This window comes from Dreissena polymorpha, chromosome 1 (genome assembly GCF_020536995.1).
Source record: "Dreissena polymorpha isolate Duluth1 chromosome 1, UMN_Dpol_1.0, whole genome shotgun sequence".
NCBI classification, from domain to species: Eukaryota; Metazoa; Mollusca; class Bivalvia; order Myida; family Dreissenidae; genus Dreissena; species Dreissena polymorpha.
The window spans coordinates 163986966-164006559 of NC_068355.1; the positions used below are offsets into that span (position 1 = coordinate 163986966).

The window sequence follows — 19594 nt, forward strand, 5'->3', positions numbered from 1 at the left end:
TTAATATCTCGGAACAGTAACTATGTGGTACATGCGCAAAGTATTCCAATTAAACAAAGGGAAGTAACTCATTGTCGATGACTTAAAAAGTTTGATTACGTATGATGAATTTGTTATATCAATATGCATTAACTTTCAAGGGGCATAATTTTAATTGAAATGTGTGATTCAATGACAATATAATATTGGGATAATTAGTCGTTTAGCCGTTAACATGATAAGTATTTAGTTTGTTGTGTTTCATTTTAATTAAAAACATTGTTTTACTGTTTTTTCCTTAAAGTAAAACAGTTCAGTCGCCATTATATCTTGAATTTTATATATTGAAATAGAAGTCGGATATTTCATATTTCGGACGATGCTACGCAGGTATGTTGTCGACATATTATACTGATTTACCTTTTTCGCATACAGCTGTGCAGCTACTGTCTACGTAATGATGCGTTGTTTAATTTCTAAAATATCTGCCTGCCCATGATGATAATAAAAATGTGTACTACTAGTATGCTTCTTGTTCTTATTTGCCATTACCCTGTGCGTTGGAACAGGAGGGAACTCTAGCTTAGGTGAGGGTAACCAAAAGTTTAAAGTAGGGTTCCCTGTGGGAACCCTTTCGAAAAAGTTAGTGTCAAGGCCTGGAAATGTGTTTCCCTTTTTTCTACAATGAGGCTAAATTACAGCATAGAAAAACATATTTCTTTTGGATTTGATTTCGGCACTTAAAAACAATGTCTGTCCTTTCATTTGATTTATTTAACATGAAAATGGGACAGACAGTTGTTATTTCAACAATAATAGATCTTGTTTGAAAGAAGGATTAAGCACTCTGCAAGTAAATTGTTATTATAATATTGTCATATATTTTCGTGACCCGATGAAACTGTAAATAATGCTGACATTATTTAAGAGTTGAAATAACATGCTGTAAATAAATATCTCCTATAATTAACAATTATAAATTTGAATTTCAATCGCGAGAATGGAATTGATGGTACTTCATGGTGACAATGATGTTTATCGACTCTTGAAATGTGTCAATATTAATTATTTTAATTAAAAAAAATATTACTATGGACAAACACTGGCAAAAACATGACAAATTAGTAGCTTGAAGAACATTCAATGACAACTGGAAGTATGATGACCTTGGTGCAAAATTGTTATTTTTATACAAAAATAAAGCTTATTAAGACTTTAAAGTTAATCTTGCAATTTATGTCTTTGTATCCTTGAAAAAGAAATAATAAAGTCAAAGACATAAATGGAATACAGGGTAATAACAATTATTCAATATACTTTTTTACATAAATGTCATTGACTATATTAAAAAAGGGTCTGATATACAGACATTTAAATGTTTTTAACATCCCAAAAAGTTGAGACAATTTTGTTGATCCAGTGAAACCCATGAAATTGTGAAAACATGTTTACTAAGTTAATGGTAAACATGTACACATGCAATCCATCTATCCTTACCTAAATGGGCCTGAAATGCTTGTGGTTTGAGAACCTGATTACATCTATCACAGACAACCAGGTAGAATTCATCCCTTGATGGACACAGTCCAAACAGCGGCATGTCTGGAAAAAAGAAAAAATCTCCGGCCATTTTAGAAATGTGCAGGTGAAAATATTTATTATTGTATGCGAATTAAACAAATTAATAATGTTAATAGTTTTTAGCATTACTTATAAATGAGACAAATGTTCATTTGTTTTTATAAGTCATCTCTCTAACAAATCATTAAATAATACACTGTTGCACCAGTAATTAATGCTGTGAAAACTATAGTTTACAACTGAATCATAGTGAATGTGCATAGGTCAATGAAAAGGTAACACTAGATAGACTGGGACGTTTCTTTTACTATAATACCTTCCAGTTTTAACTTCATACTGTCTGTTTCTGTACCATCCTCAGCAGTATCAATTTTATGATCATCTGCAATAACAAACAGCACATATGACAAATAATTTAACGTCTTGGTTTCACTCATGAACATTTGACGGTTTCCACCGTGACAAACTATGCTTTCGTTTACAAAATATCTGTCATAAAGAAGATAAGCAATAGGTGGAAAGGACATGTGATTGAATAAGGTGTTTGACATTTACCAGGTTCAGTGTCAGGCAAGACAGCATCTGCCCAATCTGACCACTGTTGCCCTGAAAATAGCGACGGACTGTCGTCCAGAGTCGCCATTTTAGTTTTGTATTTCTTTTCGTTTATACGAACGTGACGTCATTCTCGCTTATTTCCGAACTCGAGACGCTCATATATTTATTTAATAAAAACATTAAAACTTTAAAATGCTTTAACAAAATTTACATAGCTGTAAACAAAAAAGATTATGTTAAATTGTTCCCACTATAGCTCATGTATCAATGCTGTATGGTCATTTAAATCTTGAATTGTTTTTAATTATTGATTGTTAATGATATAAGACACTCACAAATGGCTAGTGTTTCGGACGGTAACTATCGAATGTCATTCTGCTTTAAATATCATATTTAGTAATAAAGACAAAAATCACTAAATGAATATCTAGCATAGAATAAATAAAACATACTAATTAAAAAATAGAGGGGACTATATGTAAATGTACTTGTTAAATTGTGGTCTGTAATATGTTTTCGTGACTTCAGTTTTTTTTCAGTGTCTTTTCCAAGTCTTTTGCAAGTATTTATGTCTTTGTGAAACCATTCTTCTTCTTCTTCCAGTAATGTACAGGACCCCTCTGGGGCAGTTTCGTATATGGATAAGACTAAGGCAATAAAGAAAATATATCAACGTCAATGCATATAGAACACAATAAATGCTCGTTCTATAGGAAACCACTGAGATAATTTAAAAAATGACAATAACTAATTCTTAAGCCTAGCTTAGCTTAAAGGACATCAATTTAGCCTTATTGTGATTTTGGCATCCATTTGTGAACGGAACAGCGAACCTTAATTTATGTTCAGGTCTATGTTTTAGACGAGATTATCAAGAAGCGATTGCTGATTGATGGAGATGCTGGCAATGATGAAAAACGTCTCACTAACTTTCTTAGGATGTTCATTCGCTGGTGCAACAGTGACGACAGTCCCGAAGAGAGGTAAGGAAGCTGGAATTTACAAATCAGTGATTGATTTGTAAAATGTAAAAAAAAAATTAATGTAAGGGTCATACATGCAGGTAAAATATTCTAGACTCCTTTTAAGTGTCTGCTCCATATCATCTTGCCTTTTGAAAGATTTTTATTAACCTTGGCTCACATGTTTTTGTTATTGAGATGATTTGCAGAAAGTTGTGCCTTGGTGTTCATTTCACGTGCCATTGTGTTTTTAATCCCATGTGTGTTTTCAGTCACATCAGTGTACAACGAATGTTGATGACGCTTGCACAAAGTGACCACGCCATTCAGAAGTCTGCACAGGTGTACAAGATGAACCTCCTAGAGCAAGAGAAGTACAGCCAGCTCAATCAGCAAATAGGCAAGTACAGTGAGCTCAATCAGCAAATAGGCAAGTACAGTGAGCTCAATCAGCAAATAGTCAAGTACAGTGAGCTCAATCAGCAAATAGGCAATTTGATTCCCATCCTGGCAAAATAACTTGTGTGGTGATTGGTAATAAAATGAGTCGTGTTCTGAAAAAACTGGACATAATGCATGTGCATAAAGTGTCGTCCCGGATTAGCCTGTGCAGTTTGCACAGATTAATCAGGTACGACACTTTCCGCCTAAATTGAATTTTTGCTAAAAAGAGACTTCATTTAAACGAATAATGTCGTAAACGTGGAAAGTGTTGTCCCTGATTAGCCTGTGCGGATATAGAAAAAGTCACAGAATCTTAGTCACTGAAAAATAAACTGTTGTTATTGAAATGTTAAAGTCAACAAATCCATTTTCTAGTTAAATCTTTCCAAATGCTATTTCCTAAGGAGAGTTGCTGTATTGAAGCAATAATTTAAAATCATTATTATTTGTGGGGTATAAATTTTCATTGATATCATGGGTTGACCAAATAATGAATTTAGCACAAACACACTGGAAAATAACCACCTCGAATTCCTCATCTTTTTCAAAAATCAGAAATCCATGAATTGACATGTCCATGATCTTTCCAAACAAGACATGAAATTTGATTCCAACAATATAAATGATTTTAGGGTATAAGAAGATGGCAACATATTAGAGCAACTATGAGGAAGAATGATGACACTAATAATAAACAGGAACAACTGTATTACTGAAATAGGAAACTGTTGTGGAATAGTTATACCCCCACAAACAAAGTTTAGGGGGGTATATAGGAGTAAGCTTGTCTGTCGGTCTGTTGGTCCCAATTAAGTGTCCGCTCTCTAATTCAAGTTGTTTTCATTCGATCTTCAACAAACTTGCTCAGATGTTGTATCTAGATGATGTCTAGGTCAAGTTCGAACATGGGCCATGCCGGGTCAAAAACTAGGTCACGGGGTCACTTAGTGCGTTTTAAACACTGAGCATGGTGTCCGCTGTTTTTTGTGAAGACAACATGCAAAATATTCTGTGTCAATGCGACATGTGGGGGTATTTGTCACGTCTGTTACAAAGCTCTAGTTAGCTTTACCTGTCATTTAATTGGAAACTTTGTTTGCCATTGCCTTCCATTAAAAAAGAAAATGTGTCTGCCATTTCATTGGAAAACGTTGCTTCCATTAATGGGATATTGTGGAAATAGGAATCTAGGCCTGCAGTTGAATAAAACATGTGCCTTCTATTTAATTGTAAAATGTGGCTGCTATTGAATAGGAAAATGTGGCTGCCATTGATTTGGGAAATGTAGCTGTCATGGAATAGGGAACTGTGCCTGCCAGTGAAAAGGAAATTGTGCCCGCCATTTAATTTGCCTGTCATAGAATTGAAAAATGTGGCTGCCATTGCATTGGAAATGTGGCTGCCATTGAATTGGAAAATGTGGTTGCCATTGAATTGGAAATGTGGCTGCCATTGAATAAGGAAATAAGTTGCATTACATTTGTTTGACAGAGTTAATAAATGAAGTATCAACACAACTTACCTCTCACTCCAACCATTATTATTTTTATGATTTTTAGCTCCACTGGCCAGAGGCCAGCGGGGCTTATGTCATGGTCCTGTGTGCGTGCGTGTGTTAATTTTTTCTTTAAACATCTTCTTCTCCTAAACTACAAGTCCAATTCTGATAAAACTTATCACAAATGTTCCTGGGGTGAACCTCTTTAAAATTTGTTCAAATTATGCCCCTGTGGTCAAATTTGCCCCCGCCCTGGGGGTCAATAAATTGAACATATGCTTATATGAAGCCTATTTTGTGCAAACTTTAAAAATCTTTTTGTCCATAACCATTGGGCCTAGTGCTACCACATTTGGTATGTAGTGACATTTAATAGTTCTCTACTTTGTTTGTTCAAATTATGCCCCTGGGGTCAAATTTGACCCTGCCCCCGGGGTCACAAAAATAAACATATGCTTATATAAAGCCTATTTTGTGCAAACTTTAAAAATCTTTTTGTCCATAACCGTTTGGCATAGGGCTACCAAATTTGGTATGTAGTGACATCTAATAGTCCTCTACCAAGTTTGTTCAAATTAAGCCCCTGGGATCAAATTTGACCATTCCCCAGGGGTCACAAAAATGAACAAATGCTTATATTGGGCCTATTTTGTGCAAACTTTAAAAATCTTCTGTCCATAACCATTGGGCCTATTTCTACCAAATTTGGTATGTCTTAGAATCTTAAAGTTCTCTACCAAGTTTTTTTCAAATTATGCCCCTGAGGTCAAATTTGACCCTGCCCAGGGGGTCACAAAAATGAACATATGCTGAAATAAAGCCTATTTTGTGCAAACTTTAAAAATCTTCTTGTTCATAATTATAGAGCCTAGGGCTACTAAATTTGGTATGTAGTGACATCTATTAGTCCTCTACCAAATTTGTTCAAATTATTCCCCTGGGCTCAAATTTGACCCTGCCCCGGGGGTCACAAAACTGAACATATTCTTATATAAAGCCTCCTTTGTGCAAACTTTAAAAATCTTCCTGTCCATAACCATTGGGCCTAGGGCTACCAAATTTGGTATGTAGTGACATCTTATAGTTCTCTACCAAGTTTGTTCAAATTATGCCCCTGGGGCCAAATTTATCCCTTGAAGGCTCCTATTAAAAAGTTGTTCAAGAAAATTTGATTCGTCAAAAAACATGGCTACAGGAAGTCGTTGAACTTTGCATGTTTATGCGTTTTTGCTATTTATTCATTATGGGATGAATAAACTATTTTCTTCTCAAACAAAAAGTTTATCAAAATACACTTGAAATAACTTTTTAATAATTAGAGATAAATGCATACATGTCAAGCGTGAAAGGTAGACCAACATGTTAACTATCCATAAATGTTAACCCTTTACCAAACGACACATTTTGGACTACCCCAATCGAAACCGGAAGTCCTGTTTTCAAAACGAAAACAAACTCTTCAGGAGAAGTTATGGTCTTTTGGAACAAACAACCTCTACAAAGTTATCATTCCTACTGCCTTTCAGCACCTCATGAACCAGAAAAACTCGTTACTTTATGTTTCCTCAGGCAAATATCTTCTTTGTACAATAAACAATTTCTACACCACGTTAACAATCCTGCTACACTCACTAATGCCTCAAGAATGAAGTAAAGATCAGGTGATCTACGTCTAAAGGTATTTTGCATATGCCATGAACTATATAAGTAACAGAAGCTTTGAAACCTACAAACACTTTTTAGAATTTTGGAAAAAGATTCATGAATGAATGAAGGAACTTTCATTAATCTTGTAGAACATGCGTAGATTTGATCTTCAGCATCTAAAAATATGTGAAATAGAAAGAACAACAATATCTTTTGGAGAGATAAATGTACCTACGTTATAAGCAAAGGACCTGTGCGACAATTCCCAGGCTTTTTAGTCTGTTTAGTTAACACCCTTGTAACGTTTTCCATGTATAAAAATGCTCATCCTTCCAACTTTAAGCGCCCAGTGGGACAAGGGATAGAAAGAGAAAGTCACATGCTTGAGTACATTTCAACCCATGCGCATTTCACGTTTTTTGGCATAAAAAACAGTGGAGCAATACAGGGCCATCATGGCCCTCTTGTTTTATTATTAGCTCACCTGTCACGAAGTGACATGGTGAGCTTATGTGACCGTGTGATGTCCGGCGTCGGTATGTGTGTGTCCGTCAACAATTTGCTTGTGTAGACAGTAGAGGTCACAGTTTTCATCCAATCTCTATGAAATTTGGTCAGAATGTTTATCTTGATGAAATTTGGGTTGGGATTGTATGTGGGTCATCTGGGGTTAAAAACTAGGTCACTAGGTCAAAAACTAGGTCACATAATAGGTCAAATAATAGAAACACCTTGTGTAGACAATAGAGGTCGCAGTTTTCATCCAATCTTTATGAAATTTGGTCAGAATGTTTATCTTGATAAAATCTGGGTTGGGATTGTATTTCGGTCATCTGGGGTCAAAAACTAGGTCACTAGGTCAAAAACTAGGTCAAAAAATAGACAAACCTTGTTTAGAAAATAGAGGTCACAGTTTTCATCCAATCTTTATGAAATTTGGTCAGAATGTATATCTTGATGAAATCTGGCTTGGGAATGTATTTGGGTCATCTGAGGTCAAAAACTAGGTCACTAGGTAAAAAACTAGGTCAAATAATAGAAAAACCTTGTGTAGACAATAGAGGACGCAGTTTTCATCCAATCTTTATGAAATTTGGTCAGAATGTTTATCTTGATGAAATCTGGGTTGGGATTGTATTTGGGTCATCTGAGGTCAAAAACTAGGTCACTAGGTCAAATAATAGAAAAACCGTCAACAATTTGTTTGTGTAGACAGTAGAGGTCACAGTTTTCATCCAATCTATATGAAATTTGGCCAGAATTTTTATCTTGATGAAATCTGGGTTGAGATTGTATTTGGGTCATCTGGGGTCAAAAACTAGGTCACTAGGTCAAAAACTAGGTCACTAGGTGAAATAATAGAAAAACTTTGTATAGACAATAGAGGTCGCAGTTTTCATCCAATCTTTATGAAATTTGGTCAGAATGTTTACATTTGTATCTTGATGAAATCTGGGTTGGGATTGTATTTGGGTCATCTTGGGTCAAAAACTAGGTCACTAGGTCAAATAATAGAAAAACCTTGTGTAGGCAATAGAGGTCACAGTTTTTATCCAATCTTCATGAAATTTAGTCAGAATGTTTGTCTTGATGAAATCTAGGTTGGGATTGTATTTTGGTCATCTGGGGTCAAAAACTAGGTCACTAGGTCAAATAATAGAAAAACCTTGTGTAGACAATAGAGGTCGCAGTTTTCATCCAATCTTTATAAAATTTGATCAGAATGTTTATCTTGATAAAATCTGTGTTGGGATTGTATTTGGGTCACCTCGGGTCAAAAACTAGGGTCAATAGGTCAAATATAAAAAAAAACTTGTGTAGACAATAGAGGTCACAGTTTTCATCCAATCTTTATGAAATTTGGTCAGAATGTTTATCTTGATGAAAACTGGGTTGGGATTGTATTTGGTTAGTTAGGTGAGCGATTCAGGGCCATCATGACCCTCTTGTAAATGTTTTACCTAAAGAATTATTTTCTTACCTCTTGAACAATAAAGAACTCATGTGCATAGTTTCGTAAGATTATTAAAATATCTTTCCTGCTGATTGTTATTTCACTGAGTCAGCTTGTTATTTCAGTGAGTCAGATACAAGAAGCTGAGCAGAAAATCATAGGAAGCAAGAAGGAGCTTCTAGAGGCCAAACAGATCAGGAAAAACAGACAAGGTTGGTGTGTTACCTCACAAAACTGACAAAGATGTTGTGTAACCTCTCATCACAGACAAAGTTGGTGTGTAACCTTTACATACAAGGTTGGTGCGCACAAATACATACAAGGTTGGTGTGTCATCTCTCACAAAACATATTAAGTTGATGTGTAACCTCCCACAAAATAACAAGGCTTGTGTGTAACTTCACAAAACAGACAAGGTTAGTGTGTAACCTCTCACGAAAAAGACACATTTGGTGTGTAGCCTCTCACAAACAGACATGGTTGGCGTGTAACCTTTCATAAACCTTACAAGGGTTAGAGCTCCATGACACAGATGGAATGTGGTTGGTTTGAGCTGCTCACACATGGAATGGTGGAGATATGCCCTTCTGGACATATTCACACACCATTCAATCACCTCCAGCGACGACTGTGGATGATGCGACAGCTGAGGTAGTGTATACACGTCGTCAGAAAGCCGAGTGTAATTATTTCTATATTCTGTATATTTTACGTATTGGATTGAGCAGGTTTTAGTGTGTTCTCATATTTGTCTTTGGCATGATTTTGACCACTTTCTTACGGATTTCTTGAAAAGTAAGCAACTAGGAAGGGAAGGATTACGTTCACAAAGTCCTTCATACTAAGGCTCTCAAAGAACTCACTCAAACCTGCTCAATCCAATACGTAAAATATAAATAATATGAAAATAATTACACTCAGCTTTTCGGCGACATGTATACACTATCTCAGACGTCGTATGATCCACAGCTGTGTGATTCCATCCCAGCTTATTTGCCATATCTGGATCTTGCCGCCCCCCAAAAATAATTCATCAATAAAAACCAGATTATTTAGGCCCAGATAATAAGCAATCAATGTTAAATTTATTTAAAATTTTAAAGATTTTATAAATACATGTATATCAATTTTATAAATTTTTGATAACTTATTATATGACTTAAAAAACTGTGAAAATATTAAGCGATGAAATTGCTTGATGTTAGGTAGATCGATGTCCAAGGTGGTAAAAAGACCGAGTTGCATGTTTCTAGGTGGGCATACATATGGAAGGGCATATGAGCCTTGCTCTGGGGAAGCTGGGCTTCATGCATGTGCCATAAGACTAAAGATTTGTCCCAGATGGGGAAGCTGGGCCTAATGCATGTGCCATATGACTAAAGATTTGTCCCAGATGGGGAAGCTGGGCTTAATGCATGTGCCTTAAGACTAAAGATTTGTCCCAGATGGGGAAGCTGATCTTAATGCATGTGCCATAAGACTAAAGATTTGTCCCAGATGGGGAAGCTGGGCTTAATGCATGTGCCATATGACTAAAGATTTGTCCCAGATGGGGAAGCTGGGCTTAATGCATGTGCCATAAGACTAAAGATTTGTCCCAGATGGGGAAGCTGGGCGCAATGCATGTGCCATAAGACTAAAGATTTGTCCCAGATGGGGAAGCTGGGCTTAATGCATGTGCCATAAGACTAAAGATTTGTCCCAGATGGGGAAGCTGGGCTTAATGCATGTGCCATAAGACTAAAGATTTGTCCCAGATGGGGAAGCTGGGCTTAATGCATGTGCCATAAGACTAAAGATTTGTCCCAGATGGGGAAGCTGGGCTTAATGCATGTGCCATAAGACTCAATATTTGTCCCAGATGGGGAAGCTGGGCTTAATGCATGTGCCATAAGACTAAAGATTTGTCCCAGATGGGGAAGCTGGGCTTAATGCATGTGCCATAAGACTAAAGATTTGTCCCAGATGGGGAAGCTGGGCTTAATGCATGTGCCATAAGACTAAAGATTTGTCCCAGATTAGTCTGGTCAGTCTTAGGGATGACACTGTCCACCTAAATTGGTTTTTGGCTAAAAAGAGACTTCCTATAAACAAAACTATAAACAGACTGCACAGGCTATTCTGGGACAACACATGCACATGCATTAAGCCCTGTTTTCCCAGAGCGAGGCTCGAGTGTAAACCTGTAGCATTCTCTCCACTCATGTGTGATCATCTTGTTTTGGTAAATGATATCAAGTTATGGACTTAAAACTGGAGAAAAATCCTAAAATAGATCTTATTAAATATGTGAAGAAAAGGAATACGTTTAGATTATAGATAACAAAAGTTATCCGTTCTTTTGATTTTTAAATGTTCTGACTTGAGTTTTAATTATATAGTAAAATATTAATACTACATAATGTACACCAAATAATGTGGATGTCTTTGTGTAACTAAACTACTGTAAAAAATTTACTGAACGGTTTGAAAATGTTATGCTGGGAAAATAATCTTTGAAAAATAAGATGTGTTTTATGTGTTGGCATGTATGTGGTTTACTGCTTGACTGACCATGTTCCAGAATATGACACAATGGCCAAGGATATACAGAAGCATCCAGACAGACTGGGTACAACAAAGTAAGTGGTCCAGAGTCCTCATATCTCCCACAAAGTACTGGTTCTTCCCTGCAGAATCAAAAGCATTTCAATAAGCCAATTATTTATGATGCGATCAAGATAAGATAAATATGTTTAAATTATTTAAATTAAAAGAAGCAGAAAGTCGAGCATTTTATCATCAGTGGTGTACATGCAAGCAGCAGACGCCTCGGCTACAAGCTTGTGTTTGTGTTTGCAGGAAGTTGGAGCTGGTAGCAGAAGAACTGTCACAGCTCGAGGAAACCAAGAAAACCATGGAACAGAAGGTCACTTGCTTTGGGATGACACATTTAGCCTTGCTCTGGGAAAATGGGGTTTAATGCATGTGCACTGAATATCCGCCTAATCAGGGATGACACTTTATACAGGGATGGAAATTAGTGGTTTCCCGTGAGTCTGAAGCCAGTAGATTTTGGCCTGGGCAACTCAAAATTCAAAAGTTTGTAGTCCGGCCAGGCAACTAGCCGTTTTAAAGCTTGAAACAATTCAGTGCAATTAAACATTTAATAAAAATTGGCGACTGTGGATTAATAAGTAGTTTAATAATATTCATTTGTCAAGGCCAAGGAAATGGTTCAACTCAGACTCATATTAAGACATGATACACAGAAAGTGTGTCATGTTAGCAGTTTTGTTATTTAGTTATCTATTCTTTGATTTAAAGAAAGTATTAGATACATCATATGATGCTACATGAACATGGTACTGGGCGTGTTAGTCTTTAGCTTGGCAAACAAAATACTAAAGATGGTTGCTTGTATGGGCAACCTATTGTAAACGTTAGTTTTCATCCCTGTTATATGCAGTATATGTATTATATCTAGTGTATTTACTACAGATATTGAAATGAAACGTTACATAAGTGTTCAGGATCTTTATGAACATTCACTGACAAAGACCTATGACCATAGACCAGCCCATAAGCATGAGTAGGGTCTCTTTTGTACTTAGAAAATCAGGTTAAGGTTAATGTTCATCATATATACAACAACTGTGGGTCTGTGCAATTAATTTGTCATGGTAACGCCTTTGTTGCAGTTGGACATGAGACGTAAGCAGTTCCATGTGCTGATCTCGGCCATTCATGAGCTCCAGGCCATGTTGGAAGGTAGGTCTCAGCTGGACAAGCTGGCTAACATACACCTACATACAGGCTTAAATACACATGTTCACAAGGCTAATATACACCTACAATCAGGCTAGCATATACCTACTTACAGGCTAATATACACCTACACACAGGCTAAAATACACCTAGAAATCGGCTAACATACATCTGCAGCTGGCTAACATACACCTACAAGCTAACATACACTGGCCTACAAACAGGCCTGCATACGCCTACAGACTAACACACAACTTCAGGCTAGCATACAACTACAATCAACATAAATTACCCAATGAAAATTGTGTATGTCTTTGCTTGTAACACACCCATAATAGCATACTTTTTAATGTCAGGGTTATGTTATGGTATCTTATGTTGCTGTGTTCTGCGCACCTCTGAATATGTTAATGTTGCTGTTTCAGAGGAGGAAGGGGGCATGGTCCAAGAGGGAGAGACCGCCAAGCCAGACGAGATGGACACCACGTGACTTTAGCACTGAAATATCCGTGGAATGTAGCCTCATGAATGACTTATAAATTAGAAATTAGCCTCGTTCTGGAAAATTGGGCTTAATTCATGTGCTTTAAGTTCACTGTTAGCTTTTATGGTATTTTTATGCTCCCCGAAATAAAATTTCGGCGGAGCATATAGTTGCCAGATTGTCCTTCCTTCCTTCCATCCTTCCTTCCTTACTTCTTTCCGTCACACTTTTGTTACCGTTTCTCATAGCGCCTTCAATACTTAACCGATCTCTTTCATATTTGGCATGTAGGTACCTTGCATGGACCTCTACCTTTTGATGAGGTTTGAGGTCACTGGGTTCAAGGTCAAGGTCACCGAGGCTAATACTAGTAATAGATTTTCCGTCACGCTTTTGTTACAGTTCCTCATAGGGCCTTCACTACTTTACCGATCTCTTTCATATTAGGCATGTAGGTACCTTGCATGGACCTCTACCTTTTGATGAGGTTTGAGGTCACTGGGTTCAAGGTCAAGTCACCAAGGCTAATAATAGATTTTTTTAGGTGGTTATTAACACATAGATTGACAAAGCGCATCATCGGGGAGCATCCATCGTTTCCAACGATACTTGTTCTTTAAAGTTTCTTCTTGGTGAAAATCCAGTTCAGGTGGAAAGTGTCATCCTTGATTAGCAGTTGTGGAGTGCACAAGCCAATCTGAGATTACACTTATCACACATGGATTAAACCCCCTTTTCGCAGAGCAAGGCTCACAGTAGAAATACAGTGTAGTGGAGCTTCAGACAGGGTCACATCATGTTGTTTGAATTACTGGAGACCAGTGACCGCTGAACGTTTAATAAGATCTTTTTTAAATCAAATGTTTGATTTTTTTTGTTAGAAGCAATTTTCTTGAAGTTTAATGTAGTCATGGTGTTTGTGTTAAGAAAATATGTATGGTTATTTGTGTTTTTTGTTAGGGTACTGAAGGCGTCTCTATTGATTACTTATTATCTTGTAGGATATTATACAACAATTCATGAGGTGTGTGTGACAAAATGTGGATACAACTTTAATGTTTGTAATTTCATTGTATAACTTTTTCATTTGGTAAAACTTACATTATGTTGCTGTAACATGTGCTGCAAACTTTGAATTAGAAATGCATAGCTTTATAGCTACTTAAATTATCTCTGTAATATTAATTTCATATTAAAATATTAAATACATTAACTTCTTGTCAATATATTGTATTGGATGCATTTACATGGGAACGTACAACACATTTTGACTGCAGAAATGGTGCAGAGATCTTCCAGATATTCTTGACAAAATTTGAGCCTTGTTGTGGGAAAACAGAGCTTAATGCATGTGCATAATGTATCCTCCCATATTAGCCTGTGCAGTCCTCACAGGCTTATCAGGGACAACACTGGCTGCTTTTGCAGAATTGTTCATTTAAGGAGGTCTCTTCTAAACGAAATGCCAGTTTAGACAGAAAGTGTTGTCCCTGATAAGCTAGGTGGAACTTTATAGGCTCCCCTGGGATGACACTTTACGCACATGCATTAAGCCCTGTTATCCCAGAATGAGGCTCAAATGCTTAGACATCACGAGGTTAAAGAGGTATCAACTATTTGATACAAAAGCAAAAAAAAATTTTCATTATTTTATTTTTATTTTCATATATGAAAACAAAATAGAGGCAACATTTCATACAATTTGTATTGAAAAGATAAAAATTTTAGTGGGATAAACAAAACATTCAAAGCAAAAATATACTTGAAATCAAATCACAGAAATACTGCAAAAAAAATACAAAATCAGCATTCCTGCTTAAAACGAAAATATCACAGACATTTGCAAAAGCAGTTAATAAAAGCAGGACGGAAAAAATGCATGTATATTTGTATAAATATAACAAATTAAGATAAACCTACAAAGTAACACAAATGCTTATAGTTTTTATACAGTCTGTGAAACAAATAATACAAAGATAATAAATGATCTAAGCACAAATTACATTTCATAAAAAACTACATGTTTTGTTGGTTGTAATTATAGAAATAAAACTACTGCCAACTTGTCAATATAAATAATTTAATCATTTTCTTATAAGCAAAAACCACACAGATCTAGCGAGGTTTTCCAATTAAAACTGAAATTCATTTATGTTTAAAAAAAAAGAATATAAGTGAACAATCTAAATATTCAAATCTGGTAAAGTACGTTCAGCATAAAACTAGTGGTGTTTCTCCTACCTGATTCTAAGGACATCTCAACATACAACAAAGATACATTTTGACATATTCTCAACCTTTCAGCAGTCACATAAGTATTTTTTCATTCCACTTTCACTTCCATAAGTATATGAGTTTCTTCGTGCAAAAATGGGTCTTATGCCATATTCGGCCAGCGTAGCTCCTAAACAGCCAGTACATTCACTCAGTTTGGTAAGGAGTTACCCTGTCTGCAGAAAATGAATGCACAGGCTGGTCTGGAGCTATGCAGGCCACATGTGGTATAAGACCCGCTTTTGCATGACACATCTCATATATACAATATTGGCAGTAACTCCAAGCAATCAGCAGCAGCTGTCAGCAGTTATTCAGCATTCAGCAGTAACCACACCATTATACATGCACACATGTACTTACTTTAATCATGATGAAGATTCTCACAACACGCCCATATATAGTTTATTTTACATATGAGCCTCGTTCTGAGAAAACTGGGCATAATGCATGTGCATAAAAGTGTCGTCCCTGATTAGCCTGTGCAGTCTGCACAGGCTAATCAGGGACGACACTTTCCGCCTAAATTGGATTTTTGCTAAGAAGAGACTTCATTTAAACGAAAAATGTCATAAAAGCGGAAAGTGTCATTCCAGATTAGCATGTGCGGACTGCACAGGCTAATCTGGGAGGACACTTTACGCACATGCATTAAGCCCAGTTTTCTAAGAACGCAGCTCATATGAACCCGGTTTTGGGAAAACCAAGCTTAATGCATGAGCATCAATTGTGGTCCACACCAACACTTTTGGCTTTTATGGAATTTTCTGTTGAAAGGACATCTCTTCTAAAATCCAGTCATAGTGGATGGTAGCGTGCCTCATTTTAAGTATTTGCCACTCATAGTTGCCATTGTTCCACATTCCAGTGTAACCAAACATACGGTAAATATGAAATTATTTAGTTTTTACAATAAGCAAACATATCCAATTACTTATTCTACATTCAAAGGCAAGTAATATTTAGCATTTTAAATTTACATCCAACATATAAAATGTAAATCAATACAAATCATTACAAGCAAAATGTCTACCATTTATCAGGAGTGCAGTTTAGTTAATGGCTATTTGGAATAATCTTCATTTAACATTACGGAATTTTCCTTCAGTAATTTCATATCAAAGTTTTAGTAAATTATTGAAAAAGTGAAGATATCTCTGTGATAGACATTTGATAGATAGCTTCCAGAAATGTAATCAATTAAGTTACACAAACTGTGATGCGTTATCCTAATTAATATCTGAGTATGGCTTAATTAGCCCTTAATTAAAGTGCACAGTTCGGGATTTTGTGTACTTAAAATCCAAGTTTAAAAAAAATAATTATTATTCATTTTGAGCTGAAGTAAACATGCATTAAAACATTTTGAATCAACATCTTGTACAAATGACTACTTAAAACATAAAATGGCAGTTTTAAGTTTCCATAAAATCACCATGCCATATAATGACTACACAATGCAGTTGGCTATATCATACCATACGTGAACAACCAGAGAAACATTCGAACATAAAAGGTGATCAGCAGTGATACCACTATATTTGGTGCTCAGTGAGACGCAAAAGGAATACAAGTCAAATATTATATACACTGAATATCAAAGAGTAGATTCACAAACATCTATCGGCTATATGACTATCTAATACTAGTTCATTCAGATCTAGGGTTTAGCGTGAAACTACTGTATCTCATTCAGAAATGAAAAAGTAAATATAACAGTTTCATGTTAAACCTTTCAAATGGGAAAAGCACACAGATATATTATCTATATTGTTACTTCTAGAATGTTACAAATTGAAATGTATTTGACAAAGGGCATTTGTACTTGAACATAATAATGCCAACTTAAGCTCTGTTAATAAATTTTAATTTTATTTATTTCAAAAAGAGCAGATTTACTTAAAGATAATAATACAGACTTGATCTTTGTCTATAAATTTTCAAATATAATCCGGCATTTATCAGTGTTCATATTGAAGGACACCTAAAATTCCAAGATTAACTAACGGGTTGTAACCCGGCATTTATCAATGTTAATTTTGTTCAGAAACCTAAAGTTCCAAGATTAACTGACTGGTTGTAGTGTTCTCTGTGGAGTCAACAAAGATGGCCCCATGTTGGTGACCTGGTTGCTTATCAGCCCCTTCGGTTCAGAGGTCATACAAAGGGTGGGGTCATTGAAGGAGCTAGGAACTGTCAGCTGGGATGGCTTTTCTGTTCGCGCAGGCTCGGCAGTAACAGTGGTCATTTGAGGCTGAGTCAGAGATCGAGTTCCGAGCTCTGGTAAAACCGGGTAACGTTTTGGGTCGTCTGGAAGTCTGAATAAATGGTTGTCCCGTTCTTCCTCTGTGAGTTCTATTATCGGACGTCGCCACATTTTCTGTCTGCTTTTGTAATATACACTGGAAATAAACAACAGAGATGGTTTTATTACTGGTAGTTTGTAAGTTTGTTGTGGTTGTTCAGGTAAGCTTTCAGTGCACCATACTTTTTACTACAACCGTATTGGTTGGTCAAAATAAAATTTGATTCATACTTAATTCCAAATTGTACTGTTTTTGTACTTTACTGACAGCAATCATACCGGTAAATGCCATCTGTACTATAAACTGTTTAACAAATCCAATGAGCTACACATATTCTTAACCTGAACAAAGTACAATTTTTACCAGTATTTTATATAAGTTCTCTTATCATTGACCAGAATTTTTTCAATCGCAAACATGTTTTGTTTTTATCTTCGTTGGATATATCTAACCCTTTGGTGCTCAAAAGCTTTTAAAGTGAAAATGTTTTTTTTCAAACAGCATAAAACCAGAACAGCCTGCATGTAACTCGCAGTCTGTTCAGGTTTTTATTCCGTTTGCTGCTGATCTGTACCTAAGGGTTGGACATAAACCCTTAAAACTTTAATCTAGGAAGAAAGGTCTTAAATTTAGTTTGATTCTTCTTATGGACCACAAATATTCCAATAAGCATATCTGAGAGGTAAATCTCAAACTCACTTGAAGTCTCCTCCCTTCATCCTGTTGAACTTCTCATGTTCATAGTCCATGGCGGGGGATCTTGTTCCTCTCAAGGTGCCAGCCGTGTTCCAGGAAGGGGCCAGGCTTAAAGCCCCTGTTCCTCTCCTCCCCCTCTCCCTCCACAGCCGGCTGGGGTACAATCCCCGCTGCCCGTGCATCTGTGTCCACCCCAGGGTTGAGCACCACGTTGAGGGGAGGGATGTTCCTCAGGGACAGGCCCGAGCGCCGCAGGGTGAGCTTCTGGGGCGGATCCTTGAGCAGGCCTTGAAGCCGAGACAGCTGGTTACTGGCCTTGCGCCCGTCACTGCGCAGCTCTGTCTCTGTCAGGCATCTAAATAAGGAGCCAAGATTTATGTTTTACATGCAAGCCTCTATAAAGCGAACATGACTATATATAACCACCATACAACTGGAAGTTTGTTCACGATTATGCTGTTTGCTGCTCATTAGAACCTTAGATGTAAAAAATGAGACTTCAAAATTTGAATCTAGTGAAAGAAGGTCTTTAATTTGTTTCTCTAAAGGACAACAAACTTGTCAAATGTGCGTATCTGAGAAGTAAAGGGTAAAAGGCTTTGAAGTCGTACCTATGGAAGTACTGTCTCGTGTCCGCCACAATCACCTTGGACATCCATTCCTGTTCATCAAGAGATTTAGCTGCAAGCTTCTCCTGTCGCAGTTTCTCGCCCGCCAGGTGTATGGTGGTTTGTTCTGGGACACCGAAGTTGACCTCCGGCTTCTTGTAGAGTTCAAGGTCGCGGTCTCGCAGTTCCCATGTGAAGTGGTCACGGTCGAGAGGTGCTTGGAGCAGACCAACGTGTAACATGTTCTCACGCCATTGCTGTAAATAGGGAAAATGGATGTATAACATAATAATCCATGACACTTAATTGAACTCTCTGCATTTCAAAATAAATCTGATGTCTAGTAACCCTTTATCACACAGATACGCACTTTGACATGTTTGTTATTCCTTAGATTTCAAATTAAATTTGAGACCTTTCTTACTTGATTCAAATTTGAAGGCTTCATTTTCAACCCTAAGATACGCATCAAACAGCATTAAACCTGAATAGCCTGCGAGTTACTCAAAGGATGTTCTGGTTTTTTGCTGTTTGCATATACCGGTAGCCTTTTTCACTTTTCTTCTGAGCGAGAAAGGGTTAATGACGTTGTCATAAAGCATTTAGAGCTTGTAAATAACATTTAATATTCTTAACAACACTGACTGATACATTCACTTCTAAAGTGAATTGTATAATATTTTTAAGGATTTTATACTATTGTTATATGAAACACTTATTCAATTATTTAACAAATCTCCATTATTCCTTTAAGGAAAAAAATCATTCAATAACAAATGTTGGTTTTTATTTTCATTGAATAATTTCTTAGATATTGAAATGTAACTATTTCCTTCATTTGATCATTATAGATAAA

The 19594-nt window shown here is 36.4% G+C and overlaps 3 protein-coding genes across 4 annotated transcripts in view; 1 reads left to right on the top strand and 2 right to left on the bottom strand.

The window, feature by feature from the left end:
• Positions 1 to 2261, bottom strand: part of LOC127858921 (uncharacterized) — a 38713-nt gene extending 36452 nt beyond the window's left edge. Inside the window, 3 exon segments of the mRNA XM_052396255.1 lie at positions 1477 to 1581; positions 1877 to 1942; positions 2116 to 2261. Coding sequence (XP_052252215.1) covers positions 1477 to 1581; positions 1877 to 1942; positions 2116 to 2203 — 259 coding nt within the window. The 5' untranslated portion in view covers positions 2204 to 2261.
• Positions 2262 to 2277: 16 nt separating this feature from the next.
• Positions 2278 to 14063, top strand: LOC127858911 (THO complex subunit 7 homolog). Of its 2 annotated transcripts, XR_008039195.1 has the most exons (9): positions 2278 to 2474; positions 2981 to 3101; positions 3353 to 3484; positions 8753 to 8835; positions 11187 to 11244; positions 11465 to 11531; positions 12304 to 12373; positions 12796 to 13145; positions 13310 to 14063. XR_008039195.1 is itself a non-coding variant. In XM_052396240.1 (8 exons), the coding sequence occupies exons 1-8, from the start codon at positions 2456 to 2458 to the stop codon at positions 12858 to 12860; spliced, it is 615 nt and encodes a 204-aa protein (XP_052252200.1). In that variant the 5' UTR covers positions 2278 to 2455; the 3' UTR covers positions 12861 to 14063. The 2 variants fall into 2 exon arrangements, 1 of the variants encoding a protein (XP_052252200.1); XM_052396240.1 differs by having other exon boundaries at positions 12796 to 14063.
• A 2924-nt stretch (positions 14064 to 16987) lies between these two features.
• Positions 16988 to 19594, bottom strand: part of LOC127858836 (uncharacterized) — a 62915-nt gene continuing 60308 nt past the window's right edge. Inside the window, 4 exon segments of the mRNA XM_052396159.1 lie at positions 16988 to 17530; positions 18134 to 18189; positions 18191 to 18485; positions 18742 to 18995. Of these exon segments, the coding sequence (XP_052252119.1) occupies positions 17194 to 17530; positions 18134 to 18189; positions 18191 to 18485; positions 18742 to 18995 (942 nt within the window). The 3' untranslated portion in view covers positions 16988 to 17193.